The sequence below is a fragment of the Notothenia rossii genome (assembly GCF_949606895.1).
Source record: "Notothenia rossii genome assembly, chromosome: 8".
In the NCBI taxonomy this organism is placed as follows: Eukaryota; Metazoa; Chordata; class Actinopteri; order Perciformes; family Nototheniidae; genus Notothenia; species Notothenia rossii.
In genome coordinates, this window is record NC_136906.1 from 65,325,180 (window position 1) to 65,340,607 (window position 15,428).

At 40.3% G+C, this 15,428-nt stretch overlaps 2 protein-coding genes across 4 annotated transcripts; one reads left to right on the top strand and one right to left on the bottom strand.

Moving 5' to 3' along the window:
* Positions 1 to 8,389, top strand: slc2a12 (solute carrier family 2 member 12). 2 transcript variants are annotated; one of them, XM_079647031.1, is made up of 6 exons: positions 1 to 157; positions 1,140 to 1,254; positions 3,994 to 5,283; positions 5,564 to 5,686; positions 7,186 to 7,318; positions 7,411 to 8,389. In XM_079647031.1, exons 2-6 carry the CDS (start codon positions 1,158 to 1,160, stop codon positions 7,502 to 7,504), a joined length of 1,737 nt encoding a protein of 578 aa, XP_079503157.1. In that variant the 5' UTR covers positions 1 to 157; positions 1,140 to 1,157; the 3' UTR covers positions 7,505 to 8,389. The 2 variants fall into 2 exon arrangements, with proteins under 2 accessions (XP_079503157.1, XP_079503158.1); XM_079647032.1 differs by having other exon boundaries at positions 16 to 166.
* A 181-nt stretch (positions 8,390 to 8,570) lies between these two features.
* On the bottom strand, positions 8,571 to 15,090 carry tbpl1 (TBP-like 1). 2 transcript variants are annotated; one of them, XM_079647033.1, is made up of 8 exons: positions 14,953 to 15,090; positions 14,169 to 14,265; positions 13,604 to 13,845; positions 13,386 to 13,468; positions 12,702 to 12,765; positions 12,044 to 12,147; positions 11,206 to 11,300; positions 8,571 to 9,970 (listed from the first exon to the last, which is right to left on the bottom strand). In XM_079647033.1, exons 3-8 carry the CDS (start codon positions 13,736 to 13,738, stop codon positions 9,888 to 9,890), a joined length of 564 nt encoding a protein of 187 aa, XP_079503159.1. In that variant the 5' UTR covers positions 13,739 to 13,845; positions 14,169 to 14,265; positions 14,953 to 15,090; the 3' UTR covers positions 8,571 to 9,887. The 2 variants fall into 2 exon arrangements, with proteins under 2 accessions (XP_079503159.1, XP_079503160.1); XM_079647034.1 differs by having other exon boundaries at positions 14,162 to 14,265.
* Positions 15,091 to 15,428: the final 338 nt, after the last annotated feature.

The window sequence follows — 15,428 nt, forward strand, 5'->3', positions numbered from 1 at the left end:
CTAAACAAGTGCTTAACCAAAACAACTTTCGTGCGTGCTCCGACAAGAGAGAGAGAGAGTTGCGAGCCGGGTCGAAGTCACAACGTCTGAAGAAGAAAGCGAATGGAACGATACACGAGGAAATAAGCTGACAACAGAGACACCGCCGGGTCGTCAGGTGAGGAAGGTAGTACTGCATATAGAGGCCAAAAGTGTTTACTGAACTTTTTAAGCATCGACACCCGCAAAGTTGCACGTCAATTGTGGACAAACCCAAACTCGAAGTCATTGGGTTTGAGTCCAGCTGACTTTATTGTTAGCTGTAAAAACGTTGTGTTTTCCCCTGCGTTCTTGGTTTACTGGCTTCAACAAAATGACCTTGCAACACTTTAGCTCAAGGCGAGACATTGTAACACCCATAGGATGCGACTACATCAGTAGGAAAAACGAAGATCCCAAACTATTACCATTATGCCAAAGAAGGGCAACACAAAAACAAACTTAAGTGTGAATTGTAGTTACTTTTCCCTCCGCGTCTGAGAAAAAGCTACCACCGTTAAAACTGTTGGATTACGTCCGTTACGAAACTAACTAACAAAGTTTAAGATGGAAACATTTAAAGTTAACTTCGACCTACTGGATGGAGTAATATTCTCGCCACGCCAAGCAACAGCCTAGTGCACAACCTCTCAGACTCAGCCTAGTACAAGTAACCTCGTAAGCCATTCTACTGATGCTGGACAGTTTTTCAGTGGGTGCACAATAAACGGCAACTACTGTAAATAAATAGCCAAATAATGGATCAACGCTGTCTGTCTAATATGTTCGCTAGCTCTTTGTGTTGTTGCATAGAAACTCGCACTATGTTTTGTGCAGAAGGCAACGGAGGGACTATTTTATTTTGAACATCATTATTTACTAATAAAAACTATTTGAATTGGAGTGTGTATTTTTCTTTCATATTGCCATAATTGGTAAGTATATAGTACACAACAAAAGAATAGTTAAAATATAAAGATTGCATCACTGGGTTGGGCTGGTTTGAAACCTATTTTTGATGAAACAGTTGTTGCTAAAAACAAACAATTGTTATGCCATTCTTAAACAATAATTTCTGTGACGTTTTTGAATGTTTCTTTGTCTGTATCTGCTTTACCTAGGCCTAATGTTAGAGGTTAATGATGGACCCCAAAAGTGAGACTAAGAAGATGACCTCCCTCCTCCCAGGCGACCCCTCGCCTGAGGCGCAGGAACAGACCCCTCCCAAAGGCCCAGGTACGCACAAATGGCAATTACACTTTATGAAGATAGAAAAACGATTGTTTGTTATGTGAATGTTGGTCAAGGAGTGTCAATGTGTGTTTAGAGGCTAATTTGGAATTGTTTATGGTGTACCTTCAACACCATGTCCAAAAGGGCTCCTCCCTACAGCTTGCACTAGTTCTATACCACTTTATTATAATACCACATTTGGTTACACCAGAAAGCAATATTTGTTAAATGTTAACTATGTGCCTCTTCCAAGAAGAAGTTTAGTTGAATTTTCTAGATTTTCAAAGTAACCGTCCCCTTTTAGTTACCCTCAAAGTTATCTGGTGAACAACAGATTAATATAAAATATATTTATTGGCACTTTTAACATCTTCCCGGTAGCTTTTAAAAACTGATTAACGAAGACACCAAAAGTAATTTATGACTTTTATTATGCCCAGGTCACTCTCACCTTGGTTGCTTAAACCCTAAACTCAGTTCATTCAGTAAATGACCCACTTCTTTATTCTTCCTGGAGAGAGATGCTGCACCGTGCTGCGCTTAGAAGTTGAGAATACATACTTCTCTATGGATAATAGAGTGAAACACAGGTCTTTGGAAGACAAAAAGAAATTTGCATTTCTGCATTAAATAGGTGTAAAATATGTTAAAATGTATTGCGACGCATTACAACAAGCCAGTTATTCTTATCGGAGGTGAAAAGTTACTTTAGGATTGGCTCAGCCACAGTTGTTTTGTGGCTAAAGACAGGTTCAAATATAGCAAAACAAGTTCATTACTAAAGTAGTATTCTATCTAAATACATTTATATTGCTCTTATTTAAAAATGGCCAGGAAGTGTAATAGGAATTTGACAACAAGTGTTTACAGCCATAAGACTCATTACAGGAGAGAACAGTCTAACATATTACATATTGTAATCCCATTATGATATAAAGTCTGTTATAGAACAGGATTGACAGATGGTATGCAGTGCAACCGTCGGAGCATATGACTTGTAGATCCTGCAGTTTGCAGCTGCGTCTCTGTTGTTCTTGCATGTTGCACCATGGGAATTATATTAGATTAAAAAGAAAAAGGCCTGACTGGCATGATTATTAGGAAGGTTAAATACCTTGGCATTAAGGTATTCAGCCTACTATAAAAGCAGATATTTCAGATTTAAACCACACTAATACCTCAGGTGCAGTCTCCTAAGATAAAAGCTGTTAAAGGGTCAAATTCATGTCTTCAGAAATAATGATAGAACTGTAGGACTGTTCCCTATAAATATACAAAAAAGGGTCATACTGTTTTTAGCTCACAAGTTTAAAGGTGCATATGTCAATTGGATATATATCTATATGCTGAGCTGATCAGTTTTGATTCTTACAGATCTTTCCTATCTCTCTTTTGATAACAAATGTGTGACAGCTCACAGTGGTACGTGCAAGACAGCGCAGATAGGCTTTAACCCCTCACACACACACACACACACACACACACACACACACACACACACACACACACACACACACACACACACACACACACACACACACACACACACACACACACACACACACACACACACACACACCCAATGACTTGCAAGACTGCTTCAGCATTCTTCTGAACCTCTGACCCCCTGTTCCACACTGTCAGAGCTTGCAAGTTGTCTTGATGGTTGGGGGAATCCTACAAGAAGTAAAGCTGTGACAATGCCGATAGTTATGGCATACATATTAATATTACAAACACTAGTATGTGTTTTATTTTTCTGCCCCCTTACATCATGATGTTAAGTACATACAGTCACTAGTGATATATTGTATTCTTACTTTAAGTAATTTCTTAAAAGTATACTAGAGGCAAATATGTATTCACTTGATTTAAAAACGACAAGGCAAACAAATTATCCAGATATTTGTCTGTGGTGTGTCAATATGCTTTAGGGTTAGTTTAAATGCCAACATCCACCCTGAGCCTATACAACCTGTACAGCCTATACAGTCCTGCATCCTATACAACCTTAGGATGAAATCAGCTGATTGCTCAGAACAGGTTAGGGCTCTAAAAGCTGCCGAGGAATGGGAGAGCACTTAAAGAATGCATATTACCTGGGGCCGTGTACCTGTTTAGGTCACATCTAATGTACCTAAAGGTGTGCACATTCAATATATAATTTCCTTTTATTACTACGACAACAGAGTTTAACGTTTGGCAATAATTCACATTAATAATGTTATGGCGATATTAATTGAAGATGTGTGTTGTGCTTTCAGTCAAGGTAATCTTGTCTATTTTGGGTTTTGTCTCCTTTTTGTAAAATAATTACACTCAAAATAGGAGTGTGGGCAGGAGGATATAGACACTTTAAACCAATGGTTCTCAACTGGTGGGTCGCAGATATGTGAGTTTTTTTGGGGGGAAATAAGTCCAACTTTTCTGTTGAAGGCCCGATTTTCTAACGCTGTGCAGGCGTTGGACTGGAAGTACCGGAGACCATAAACGTTTTTCTTCTGTCACGGTTAACGTCAACACTGAATATCCCTACATGGGATCTTCTCTTATTTTATCTTACAGTATATTGCAAAGCCCCTATTACAAAGTAATGTCTTCTTTGAACCAGCTAACTTGTTTGTATCTCTTTTTGGAAAAAGCAGCAACATCTGTGAGATCTCAAGGATGCACATTGAGACCTTGTTGGGAAGCAATTGTATTTCCTCTCACTCTCTCTCTGTGTTTCTGTCTTCTCTCCAGGCTGCAGCTGGCTGGTGGTGGTAGCGGCTCTGGCGGCCTCTCTGAGCGGCCTGATGCTGGGGTATGAAATGGGGCTGACCTCGGGGGTCCTGCTTCAGCTGCGGGAACTCCTCTCCCTCTCCTGCAGGGAACAGGAACTGCTGGTCAGCTCCCACCTACTCGGTGCTCTGCTCATGTGCCTGGCTGGAGGTCCTCTCCTGGACCGCTACGGCCGCCGCTTCTCTTTACTCCTGAGCGCTGCCCTGGTGGTCGGAGGGACTGTCATGCTCATCGCGGTCAACACACTGGTTTTCTTCACCCTGGGCCGGATGATAGTCGGCATGGGTACAGCTCTGTCTGGGACAGGAGCGTGCCTGTACATCGCAGAGATCTCACCGATGGAGAGGAGGGGTCTGCTGGTCACGCTGTACGAACTGATGCTGGTTGTGGGTGTAATGCTGGGATTTGGCTGTAGCTACGTCTTCTCTACTGTGCCGCATGGCTCGGCGTATACATTTGGACTAGTAATCCCCCCTGCGCTGCTGCAGATCAGTATCCTTGTGTTCCTCCCAGCCAGCCCACGCTTCCTGGTCATCCGGGGTAAAGTGGAGCAGGCCAGGATGGTGCTGGCCCGAATGAGAGGTGGGGTCCAGGAGCATGTGGAAATGGAGCTCAGAGACATCCAGGCAGGACTTAAACAGGAATCAGAGCACAGTTTCTGGGAGCTGTTCAGTAGCAAAGCTAACCTGCGCTCACGGCTTCTAACTGGCGTGGCTTTAGTCTTCCTTCAGCAGGCTACAGGTCAACCCAACATCCTGTCCTACGCCTCACCGCTCCTCCGCAGCATGGGCTTCAACAGCGACGCCGCAGCGACCTTGGCCTCCACAGGGTTCGGAGTGGTCAAAGTAGTTGGCACTATCCCAGCGGTGTTGCTGGTCGACCGTGTGGGAACCAAGAACTTTTTGTGCGTTGGTGCGGTCGGAATGGGAGTGTCGCTACTGGCCCTTGGCACATTGACCCTGCAAAGCCACACCCATCTCACCAGCCTTTGTAAAAGTCACACCATACCAAACCACACACATACGCCATGGGATTTAAACGGATCCTTTATAGACTTTGGCAACAGTGACATTTTAGCTACTGGCCTCCCCAACCAATGGGATAGTGAGGAGGCACAGTGGACTAAAAGAGAGGATGATGGGAATAGGGAGTCAGGAAGGACTCCTTTGGAAGTGTCCTCCTTTATGAAGTGGGCCTCATTGATCAGTTTGCTGGTGTTCGTGGCATCCTTCTCCATTAGCCTGGGGCCAAGTAAGCACCAGTTTTTTATTTACCCACTCCTTGAGCGCACCAAAAGCTGTAGCATCATTCCAAACGTGTAATACTTGTTGTTAACCAATAGGAGAGTGCAAAGAAGTGCATCTTTATCTGCAATAAAATACTGCAGCTAAGATCCATATGAACTGACGCGCACAGTTCAGAGAATGGCAGCAGCTTATAACACGTTGTACGGTTAAGTACAACATTTAGTTATTTGTATTATTGCGTTGTTAACCATGGTCTCTTGCGTATTGTTTTCTTTCCCTTCCAGTGGTGTATGTGGTTCTCAGTGAGATCTTTCCAATGGGAGTACGAGGTAGAGCTGTGTCTGTGGTGTCGGCTGTGAACTGGGCCACTAACCTGCTCATCTCCATGACCTTCCTCACATTTACAGGTGTGTGTGTGTGTGTGTGTGTGTGTGTGTGTGTGTGTGTGTGTGTGTGTGTGTGTGTGTGTGTGTGTGTGTGTGTGTGTGTGTGTGTGTGTGTGTGTGTGTGTGTGTGTGTGTGTGTGTGTGTGTGTGTGTGTGTGTGTGTGTGTGTGTGTGTGTGTGTGTGTGTGTGTGTGTGTGTGTGTGTGTGTGTGTGTGTGTGTGTGGGGGGGTTGTTATCATTGTAGGTTAAAGTTGGTAGATCTACAATTTTCCTGATCTTGTCTATGCAACTATTCTGTAGTAGATCAGGTTCTCTTTTGCAAAAAAGAACGACAGGTGAACCAACGATACGTTACACTTGTGTGCCTCACCCTGAAACTCCCCACTATTCTGGAAACACGATATATCAGGAAAAACCAGAAGACAATTTAAATAACTTCTCAATATTCAAATCAGGAATCTTTTATATGCACAGTTTTTTAAGGGTTTGGCAGCCAATGCAAATCAAGACTTAGCTTTGCCAGTGTCACTTTGTGTCTTTTAAGGACAATGTCATCACACAATGAAGCAGAGTTAGTCATTTAAACTGTAGAACAACTATCATAGTAGCAACTCTGTGGCGCAACGAAAAAGCCGGCATCGAGTCAAGAATGCATTCGAGCAAGGAGGGAAATACATAACAAGTCAAACAAACAAGCATGCTATCTAAGGCAGGGGTTCCCAACCTTTTTTCCCAAGAGCCCCCCCCCCCCCCCAACACACACACACACACACACAAGGGGGGGGGGGCGGGGCGCAACAGCGGTAATTAAAGTTTCAAAGTCTAAAAAATGCTACTGCTACTATCACAAACTGGATGAATTTGAAGTATTTTGTTAAAGGGGGATGAAAGCGTAACTAAGGAGCACTATTGGAGTGACTTTGATGGTTATTGGACTCAGGATTCATTCATTTGGATTCCCGCTGTATGAAGAAATCAAAGGACGGCACCAGTGTTTAAAACACATGCTCACAGTAAGCCGTATTTTGCCGATGTGTTTATGTGGATTCAAAAGTCGTAAATATCTACAAAATGGAGGAGACCGATCTGATCGGAGCAACTGTGACAAATAATCCAACTGAAACCGGCATGGACAATGACTATGTTTTAAAAATGCGCTTATCCAGACAAACCCGGTTTGGAAACTTTACGGGCAGAAGAAACATTTCTATAGAAAGAATTATACATTTCTGGTTTTTTATGCCTTTATTAGCTATAACTTGAATTTTTATTCAAATTAATTAATCAATTATTTTTTATATTTTATTGCAATGTAGAGACAAGGCTTTTAGTGACAATCATGTATTGCCTTACAATTATATGTTAAAAAAAAAAGTCTAAATATGATATTTGGCCTCAAATCATCTGAGGCTTGGCGCCCCCCCTGCGATCTTTGGCGCCCCCCAGGTTGGGAACCACTGATCTAAGGTATTGCGTGGACATTTGAGGATGACGTGTTCTTTCCCTTTTGTTCTCCTAGAAAAGTTTGGTCTCCCCAATGTGATGTTCCTGTACGCTCTTATGAGCTTTGTTCTGCTGGTCTTCATCATCTTCTGTATCCATGAGACCAAGGGTCGCACACTGGAGGAGATATCAAAAGAACTGTCTAAGAAGTGAGTGGGAGTTTGCTGATGAGCTTAATGTTATCAAGGTGTCGAGTCGTTTTCTAAGTAGATTGCTTTATATTCCTTCTCTGCTTTCCCAGGAAACATTTTGAGGGGAGGCTCTGCAGGCAGGTTCAGCCACAGAAGAGTCTGATCTGCAGCAGCACGTCCACAGACACTCCAGCAAACGTCTGATTTTATCATTTGATTCCCAACTGTACACCTCATCTGAAGGAGAGTCCAGAGCATTTAAGGGCAACTGTTAAGAATTTGGGCTTGAACTCGTACATCGCTGCAGTTCCAGCAGATCCTGTATTGATGGCAAACTCATATCCTTGTTGCCACGTGCTGCACGTGAAGGACGAACAACAGGAAGGGGATAATGGAAATTGTATTTTTCAGGACATTTTTTAATAATTAAGGTTTGATTACATTCAGGTCTCACTTCAGGAAGTAAAGATAAACTTTGGGGATGAATTGAATTTCTTTGTAAAAAATGCCTTTCTTGTGTTACCTACCAATTCAACCTCAACATAATGACTTCAGTATAAACCTTGAATTCTTGGAGAACATGTTTTTCCAATGTCTCAATAATTCAAGGGTGAACATATATACAACATATTGGGGGCAAAGTATTACCTTAAGAATACCGTTCCAATAAGGCAGAAATTAAAGAAAACACACTCAAACTGTTCTACTACAGGTTTTTAGTTTAGACAAAAGAATGTCTCGTTGGTCTTGATTAGGGAAATCAAAGATGTGCTAAACTATCAAACACTAATAACTTGAAATGTCTGTTTTTTAACATTCTTTGAATTCCAAATTAATGCATTATTTATGTACAGTAACACTAGAGCCCGGTGCCGCCTCTTTTGTATGGGATTAAGCACTCAAGAAAATGATGACTCAACAAGTTCCCTTTTACTGTATGCCTGTCTGCTGAACAAATAGTAAACTTATCAGGTATGGTAGTATTATTGGCTAGACTATTGGTACTGTTGTATTGTAAGATCAAAAGTGATGAAATGGTTTTGTTTTTTTACTCAATGTTGCCAAAATTAAACTTAAGATGATTAACAAGTGGGATGTTTTACATCAAAGTGTGTACTTTGATACAGCTCCTTATCTTTTTCTCCTGTAGGAATGTATTTGTAATCGGACACACTGAAAATCTTGGATAACCATGATTTATTCAGTGCTTGACTCCAGCTGTAATCACGCCACGCATGTACACAAAGAGAGTAAATGATACAAAGTGAAGTGTAGTTTTAATTGTTGATCCTTTATTTTTATACAAAATACAAAATTCTGAACAAGTGTCACAAACATTCAGTCGACACTAGTTCAAAAAGTCCATCGCACATACTTAAGACGACATGTCAACGGCTATATCAACATGTTTTCATCAGATGCCTCTATTATATACATACATCTGTTGCCTGACATTAGGTTGTCCCAATTAAAAACACTTTCTGTTGTTCAGGAGCATGATAATGTGTAGGATTGGATTTTTCTGGGAATGGCTAACATCGTTGTCATTGCCTCTTTGAACACTGTGAAATGGAACGGCTGCTGTTGAGATTAGGAGTTCTTTACTTAAAAATGACACTCATTTTTTTGAAAGAGTTTCTGTTACTCTAGTTGCCTCAAGCAATTTCAAAGACTAACTATGGACGGTGTTTCATAACTATTCCTTCCCTTGTGTCAGCAACAATGACCTGGGACTAACCAGAAGTTCTGTTTAGTAAAAATGAGTTGGGGGTCTATGGTGACGGACACATTAAGAATTAACATACCCTTTCAAAGGTGTTGTTTTGTATATTTGCCTTCTATTATTAAGAAATGAAATCACAACTTCTGTGAATTCTGATCCAGTACCAGTTAAGAATGAAGAACAGATTTGTAAACCGAGAACCAAACCAAGTAATAAACTAATTAAAAGCAACAAGTTAATTGAGAGATTAATGCTTTCTGTGAGCAGATATGTGCATCTGCATAAAGAACTGCAGCCTCAGTCCAGACTCCATGTTTTTCTTAGTGGGCAGAAATAAGATGGGTAATACAGAGGATGCCTTGTGTTTGTGTTAACACGCCATGGACGGAGATTATTTTAGAAAAACGACATCTTGTATGTAGAGTTAAAAGTGAGGCTTCTCAGTGTAGACCTACTGACCCGATGCAATGGTCACAACAGTTCAGCGTTGAAATGGTTAGACTGTTAAAAACGGGTATTTCTGTGTCCACCCAGAGCAAATGAGGAACATGAGTGAATAACTTCAATGTCGGGCAGGTCTGGAAGAGCAGTTTCCACTGAAGAAGGTGACGTTTGAAAGACAAACTTGTAAGTCTAGGCGGTTAAAATCACAATACCCACAGAATCCACAACAACAGAGACACTTGTGAGAGGGAAGTTGTTAAAAGTTCAAATCCAGGTGACATCCAGTCTGTTGTGTTCGAAGTTTGTGGACACGTAGCGGTAAATCCAAGCAAATAAAACCCAAGGATAAGGTGCTTCCTCAATGACAAATCAGACGTGTCTTCTCTTTCCTTCATTCCCTCTGTCTTTGACACGTTGCTTCTATTTGCGGAGGGGTTTCCTACACTCGAACAGTAGTGGGTACACCTGCTCAACAGCTGTGGCCACAGTCTGCACATTTGGTCCTGGACAATGGGATAGATGGGGATAGAGTGGGGGTAGGATGAGAACATAACAATAAGGTTTTAGTACAATTAAAAGACAGAAAGAAGTCAAAAACTCAGAAGAAACTGAAGTCAAATATACCATTAGCACCATTGTTTGAGTTAAATTTTACACAAAAACGTCCTAAATATTTCACCCAGAGTAAAAATTCCTTGAGGAATTAGGTTATACAAAACGCCGTTTCTGGTTGTGACAGACTATCAAAGTGCATAACAAAAATGTGACCTCAATCCCTTCAGCTCCTGCGCCCCCTAGCTGAGGACGAGACTCAGGGCACAGCACCCAATAAGAAATGTAACGGTGTACAGTAGGGCTGCACGATATATCGTGTCGTGACGATAATCGCGATATGCGCATGTGCGATATTCACATCGCATGGACGTGCAATTTTAAAAAAAATCGCAAATTTCTTCTTTTTTTATTTTTATTTAGGACTTGTGATATTAAGTAGGCAAATTAACTCAAACATGTCATGTTACAATTATTTTGCTGCTTGCTACAAAAGGAAAACTTGCGCGGCTCTCAAGTCAGGGGGGGTTCTTGAGTGAGTGACATGCAGGCTCTGCAGGCACAGCAAGCCATCAATCACAATCAAATCTCCAAAGCAAACGGACCCTGTGATCAAAGGTAAAAACACTGAATAAAGTAGTTTCATGTGTTTCTCCAGTTTGGCGATTGCTAACCGAGCTAGCTCAGCTTGTTGCTCTGATAACTTAAGATCCAGACGTCCGTGACTAAAATCCTTCATCCGGTTAAATATAGTTAAAAAAATACCAATTGTATAGCATTAAAGTTGAAGAAAGGATGGTTTGCGGGAAAATAAAACGGTATTTTCTTCAATTCCTGTATGTTTTCATATCGCAATATATATCGCAGGGAAAAATAAATCGCAATCTCAGTTTTTTTCCAATATTGTGCAGCCCTAGTGTACAGCATTGCACTTTTATTATTTAATAATTATTAGCAGTGTAATTATCAGTTACTAAGACCGTTAAAGTAATGAGAATAGAAGAATAAAGATAAACATAGTTTTAAACCAGATTTAAAAAAAGATAGCATCTCACGGAAGCAAATGAGTTGACATGTTGCCAGCAGTATAGCAGGAAAAATAAACTACAGTGAGTTTATTTGTATGCTGTAGATAAGGAAATGAACACAGTATGGTAGCGGTCAACTGTCATGTAGCAAGAGGTACCTGTAACTGTGATGCTGCCAGTGGAGAACACCTGGACGGTAGCTTTAATATGTTTGATCCTGTAGGTGGCAGCAGGATGGAGCTCCGGTTCATAACTGACAAACACAAACAAGCACAAGGTAAGTCATCTCAAAAATCTTGATGAATCAACCATGACCTTCAATAACTATTTTTTGGACAATAACTGAAAAATAAAATCATAATTGAGGTTATTCATCCAAAATACAGTATTCTCCCCTAGCTTGCAGCATTACAGGGACACAGAAGGTTCATTCATTAAAAAAATTATTCAAAAAAATAAAAGAATACACCATGTTCTTATTTTACAATCTATATCTGTGTACCTATCCAAGTACATACACAGCTTTGTGAATCAGAAGCTGTTTACACATACACGTCTTTTCTCTAATGCTGGTGCTAAATGAGTACTGAAATGCTGAACAGTGCTCACACCACTAGAGGTCATCCTGTCCTTCCAAATAATTAAACACTATGGTAAAAAAACACATTTTAAACAGGGCTATTTACTCCAAAATACATGTAGCCCACTGAGGTGGCAAAAAAAATTGAAATAAATGTAATTACATTTCATTAAAAATAACTGACAAACCATATAATAATGACACTAATCTGTAGTCTTTATGAGATCAGAGATAACGTCAGACTTCTAATGAGTGAAAATGAGAACCAAAACATTTAGGAGATTCTGGACTAACAGGAGAAACCATAGGTACTATGTTATATATATTTATAGCACTGCTAAGACAAATCTGGATAAAAGTTATAATTGTAATCAGTGTGGTCGTGATATTGGTTGTAATGCATAGTACTGTATTACCTGGCAATGGGTCGGTTGTTCATTGTAAAGTCTATAAGAGCGATCGAAAAGGGCATGGAGCACACTGCCAGAACATTCACCACTTTGAAGGCTGAAAACCTCACCTGTGTAGAAAAACATACACATGCAGTTACTCATATGAATGTATTTACACGTACATGCGTCCACATTAAAGAAGAACTCTTGTCTTTTAATGTTGGTCTCATGGCCTTAGTGTTGGCAATAATTCCTATAAGTCAGCCCCCGCACACACACACTCCAGTTATTCCAGAAATATATGCAAATGTAATCCACCGATAACCGGCAAGTAATCTGATCTGGTGAGAGGTGACCTGTCTAAACCAAATGAGAATTCACAAGAAATGTAATCCTTTAAACTGTCAGTATTTCTGTTGGATTAAAGAACTGCATTAACAGCAAAGCCTTCTTGAAACATATTGACTCTTGCTGAGTCAATAAGTCCAGGATTGTATAAAGAAAAGAAAAATCCCCTGAGAAATCACATGTTTTTCTTATAACAGAGGCTTGAACCTTAACTAGACAGTCTAACATGTTACAATACACTTCACATTCAGATTGACATTCATAGTTATGCCTGTTTTTCAAACATAATAAAGTGCTTTTTGTTATTTTGTTATGATACATAGGTTATGCTCACCCTGAAGCCCAGTTTCTGCAGAACACGGGCTAACCTTCGAGCGCCCAGCTTTGCGTCATCCTCACTGCAAAATACAGAAGAGATGTTACATGGAAATTGGCAAACAAAGAGTAAGGGAGGCAAGAAATCAGAAGCCCACATTTTTCTCACCAGAGATAGTTAGAAGAGGCTATTAATAGGGCTCTGGCAACAACAACAACCCGATTTGTTATGAGCAGTCGCAGATTTTATTCGCAGACTTCAAAGGAGTTCATGGTTTGTGTCTTATGTGCAGAGCAGGGGTCTCAAACTCAAGGCCCGGGGGCCAAATCCGGTCCGCGACTTCATTTTATGTGGCCCCGCAAGAGCTTGCAAAGAATATAATACGTTTATTATACGGTTACATGCCACTTTACAGAAGCAGGTTGCTCATAAACTACATGCCCCACAATACATCTCGTTTTGTGACATGCGCACTGAAGAGACTTGCAATTATTTGCCCTGGACTTCTGCTTTCAGACGTAGTTAATTACTAAGTTATTATCCTATCCGATAATAATCCAATTCAGTGGCAATAATGTATTATAATAGATTATTTTATATATATATTATATTTTTATATAGTTACAACCGGCCCTTTGAGTCCAAACTTTATGCGAATGTGGCCCGCGATTGAGTTTGACACCCCTGGTGTAGAGTGTCTACCTTGTGGCTCCTGTGCAGATGATTTTCCCTGAGGACCAGATTGAGGCTGTTATCTTGGGTTTACGAAGCTTCATCAGGACTTTCTAAAAAATAAAGTGTTAACATTTGAATGCAGCCAACATGAATCATGATAAATGCACTGTACATAATCAAAAGAAAATCAAGATATTATTTGAATCTCTTAATAAGAATTTCTTTGCCTTGATCCACTTCCTTACCCCACAATCCGGCTTATAGATGACATTGTTCCCCTCTAAGGCGATGGTGCGCAGGTTGAGGTGGCACCTGACCCTGAATGTGGCCACCACATTGGTGATAATGATATCGAGTGCCTCATCATTGCTGGAATCCATGAGGAAGTGTGCGATGCAGCAAGAGGACCACAGGGGCTTTCTCCTCACACATTTATCACCTACGCCTCCACCACCATGTCACTCAGGGGCCAAGGAGACAAGAAGAGCTGGAAGGGGGAAAAAGGAGTTATTAATATTTTGAGAGACAAATGTTATAATGACAGTTTATATCGAAAAACCTTGTTTGGTGATAAAAACTAGTGTCATACACATGCAAAGATACTAAGTTTTGTAATGTCCTATATCCTTATTACTTTCTAAAATGCCTTTGTTTTCATAGTGTTTACAATATTATTCACATTTCACTCTCACATTAGCACATTTTATAACATGACCAATACAGTTAAAATCAACTCGCACACATGTATGTTCGGTATGTGTAAATAACATCTGAATGAAAACGTTAAAAATGAATGCACTAACTTGTCACCTTAGTTGCAGCGCCAATTCATCTGATTCTCCAGTTATGTGGTTCCCTTGTACTTGATATGTAGGAGAGTGAATGGGACTAGTAATCACAAAGGCATCTGAAAGACATGAGGAATCATTTATACATTTTGGGAAATTATATTTATTTTGTATGAACTTTTACCCTATGTTGGCCATGTATGTAGTTAGCTTTCCCGCTAGTTATACAGCCTGACGCGCTAGCAACTTGCTCTTCCTACTAAATCCACGCTATCCAGTAAAATACATACACATTATATATTAGAGATTAAATACATGATTTATACATCACGTTAATGTGTTAACGCGATATAGCTGGGCAAAGTTGTGCCTAAAACAGAAGCTTTAGTGGCGTTACAGCTGATGCATCGCTCACCCCTCTGTTGTATTGCATAGTAACGCAACTGATAAGCTTGTTTAGGACACTGATGCTAAGCTAGCTAATCTTGCAAGCCTTACAAACCGGCTGTCAACTTTTAATCGCAGACTAATTTAACATTTCGACATCAACTAACATGTTTTATGAAGTTTACTGAGATGAACGATCAGGAACAAACAGTAGATCCACCTCACTACTGCCCAGATCTGTTGTGATGAGGCTATCCGTTAGCTGCAACAAAGAAAGTGCTCAGGCAGTAATGAATGAAAAGTTGGCAGCTAAGCTAGCTAACAAGCTAGCTATCTAACGATGACGAGGTCGTTACACTGTTTCCAGTGGTTGGTGTTCATGTGTGTTTTTCAAATGTATGCTTTAGTTCTTTAGCTACCTCTTCAGCTAGCTCAGTGATGTAAGCCCGAAACATAAACAGTCCAGCCAACGGTGAAATTTGTGGACAGACCCCTTCCTCCGCGAGACACTGAACAGCGAGCCAACTAGCTTCCTGTTTGGGCTTTCAGAATAAACCCTTGTGACGCAGGGAACTTCAAAATAACTACAACTTCCGGTTTGAACTTTAAAAATGTAGCCATGATAACATTTGAACTTTAAAAATGTAGCCATGATATCATACAGTCGGCTACTAATGTATAGTAACTTTTTATGATAACGATTTGCAGGGCAAAAAAATATATTTTAAATAGTAGTTAGCCTAATTAGATATGTGTTTTCAAAAGTAAAACTACAAACAGTAAAAACTATTCTTGTTTTGCAGGAATTCATCATAAGGCATTTGGTAAACAAATATAAAGACTGTATTGTTCTTTATCATCACCAAGCAATTATTAAAGTTCTCTTAGTTAAAAC

Bases quoted from the DNA above. Each gene is read 5' to 3' on its own strand.
- tbpl1 (XM_079647033.1), bottom strand. From the start codon at position 13,738: ATGGATTCCAGCAATGATGAGGCACTCGATATCATTATCACCAATGTG. The intron at 13,469-13,603 runs GTAAGGAAGTGG...TTTATTTTTTAG, and splicing joins TCTATAAGCCGGATTGTGGG to AAAGTCCTGATGAAGCTTCG. The intron at 12,148-12,701 runs GTGAGCATAACC...TTTTCTACACAG, and splicing joins TGCAGAAACTGGGCTTCAGG to GTGAGGTTTTCAGCCTTCAA.
- slc2a12 (XM_079647031.1), top strand. From the start codon at position 1,158: ATGATGGACCCCAAAAGTGAGACTAAGAAGATGACCTCCCTCCTCCCA. The intron at 1,255-3,993 runs GTACGCACAAAT...TCTTCTCTCCAG, and splicing joins GACCCCTCCCAAAGGCCCAG to GCTGCAGCTGGCTGGTGGTG. The intron at 5,687-7,185 runs GTGTGTGTGTGT...TTGTTCTCCTAG, and splicing joins GACCTTCCTCACATTTACAG to AAAAGTTTGGTCTCCCCAAT.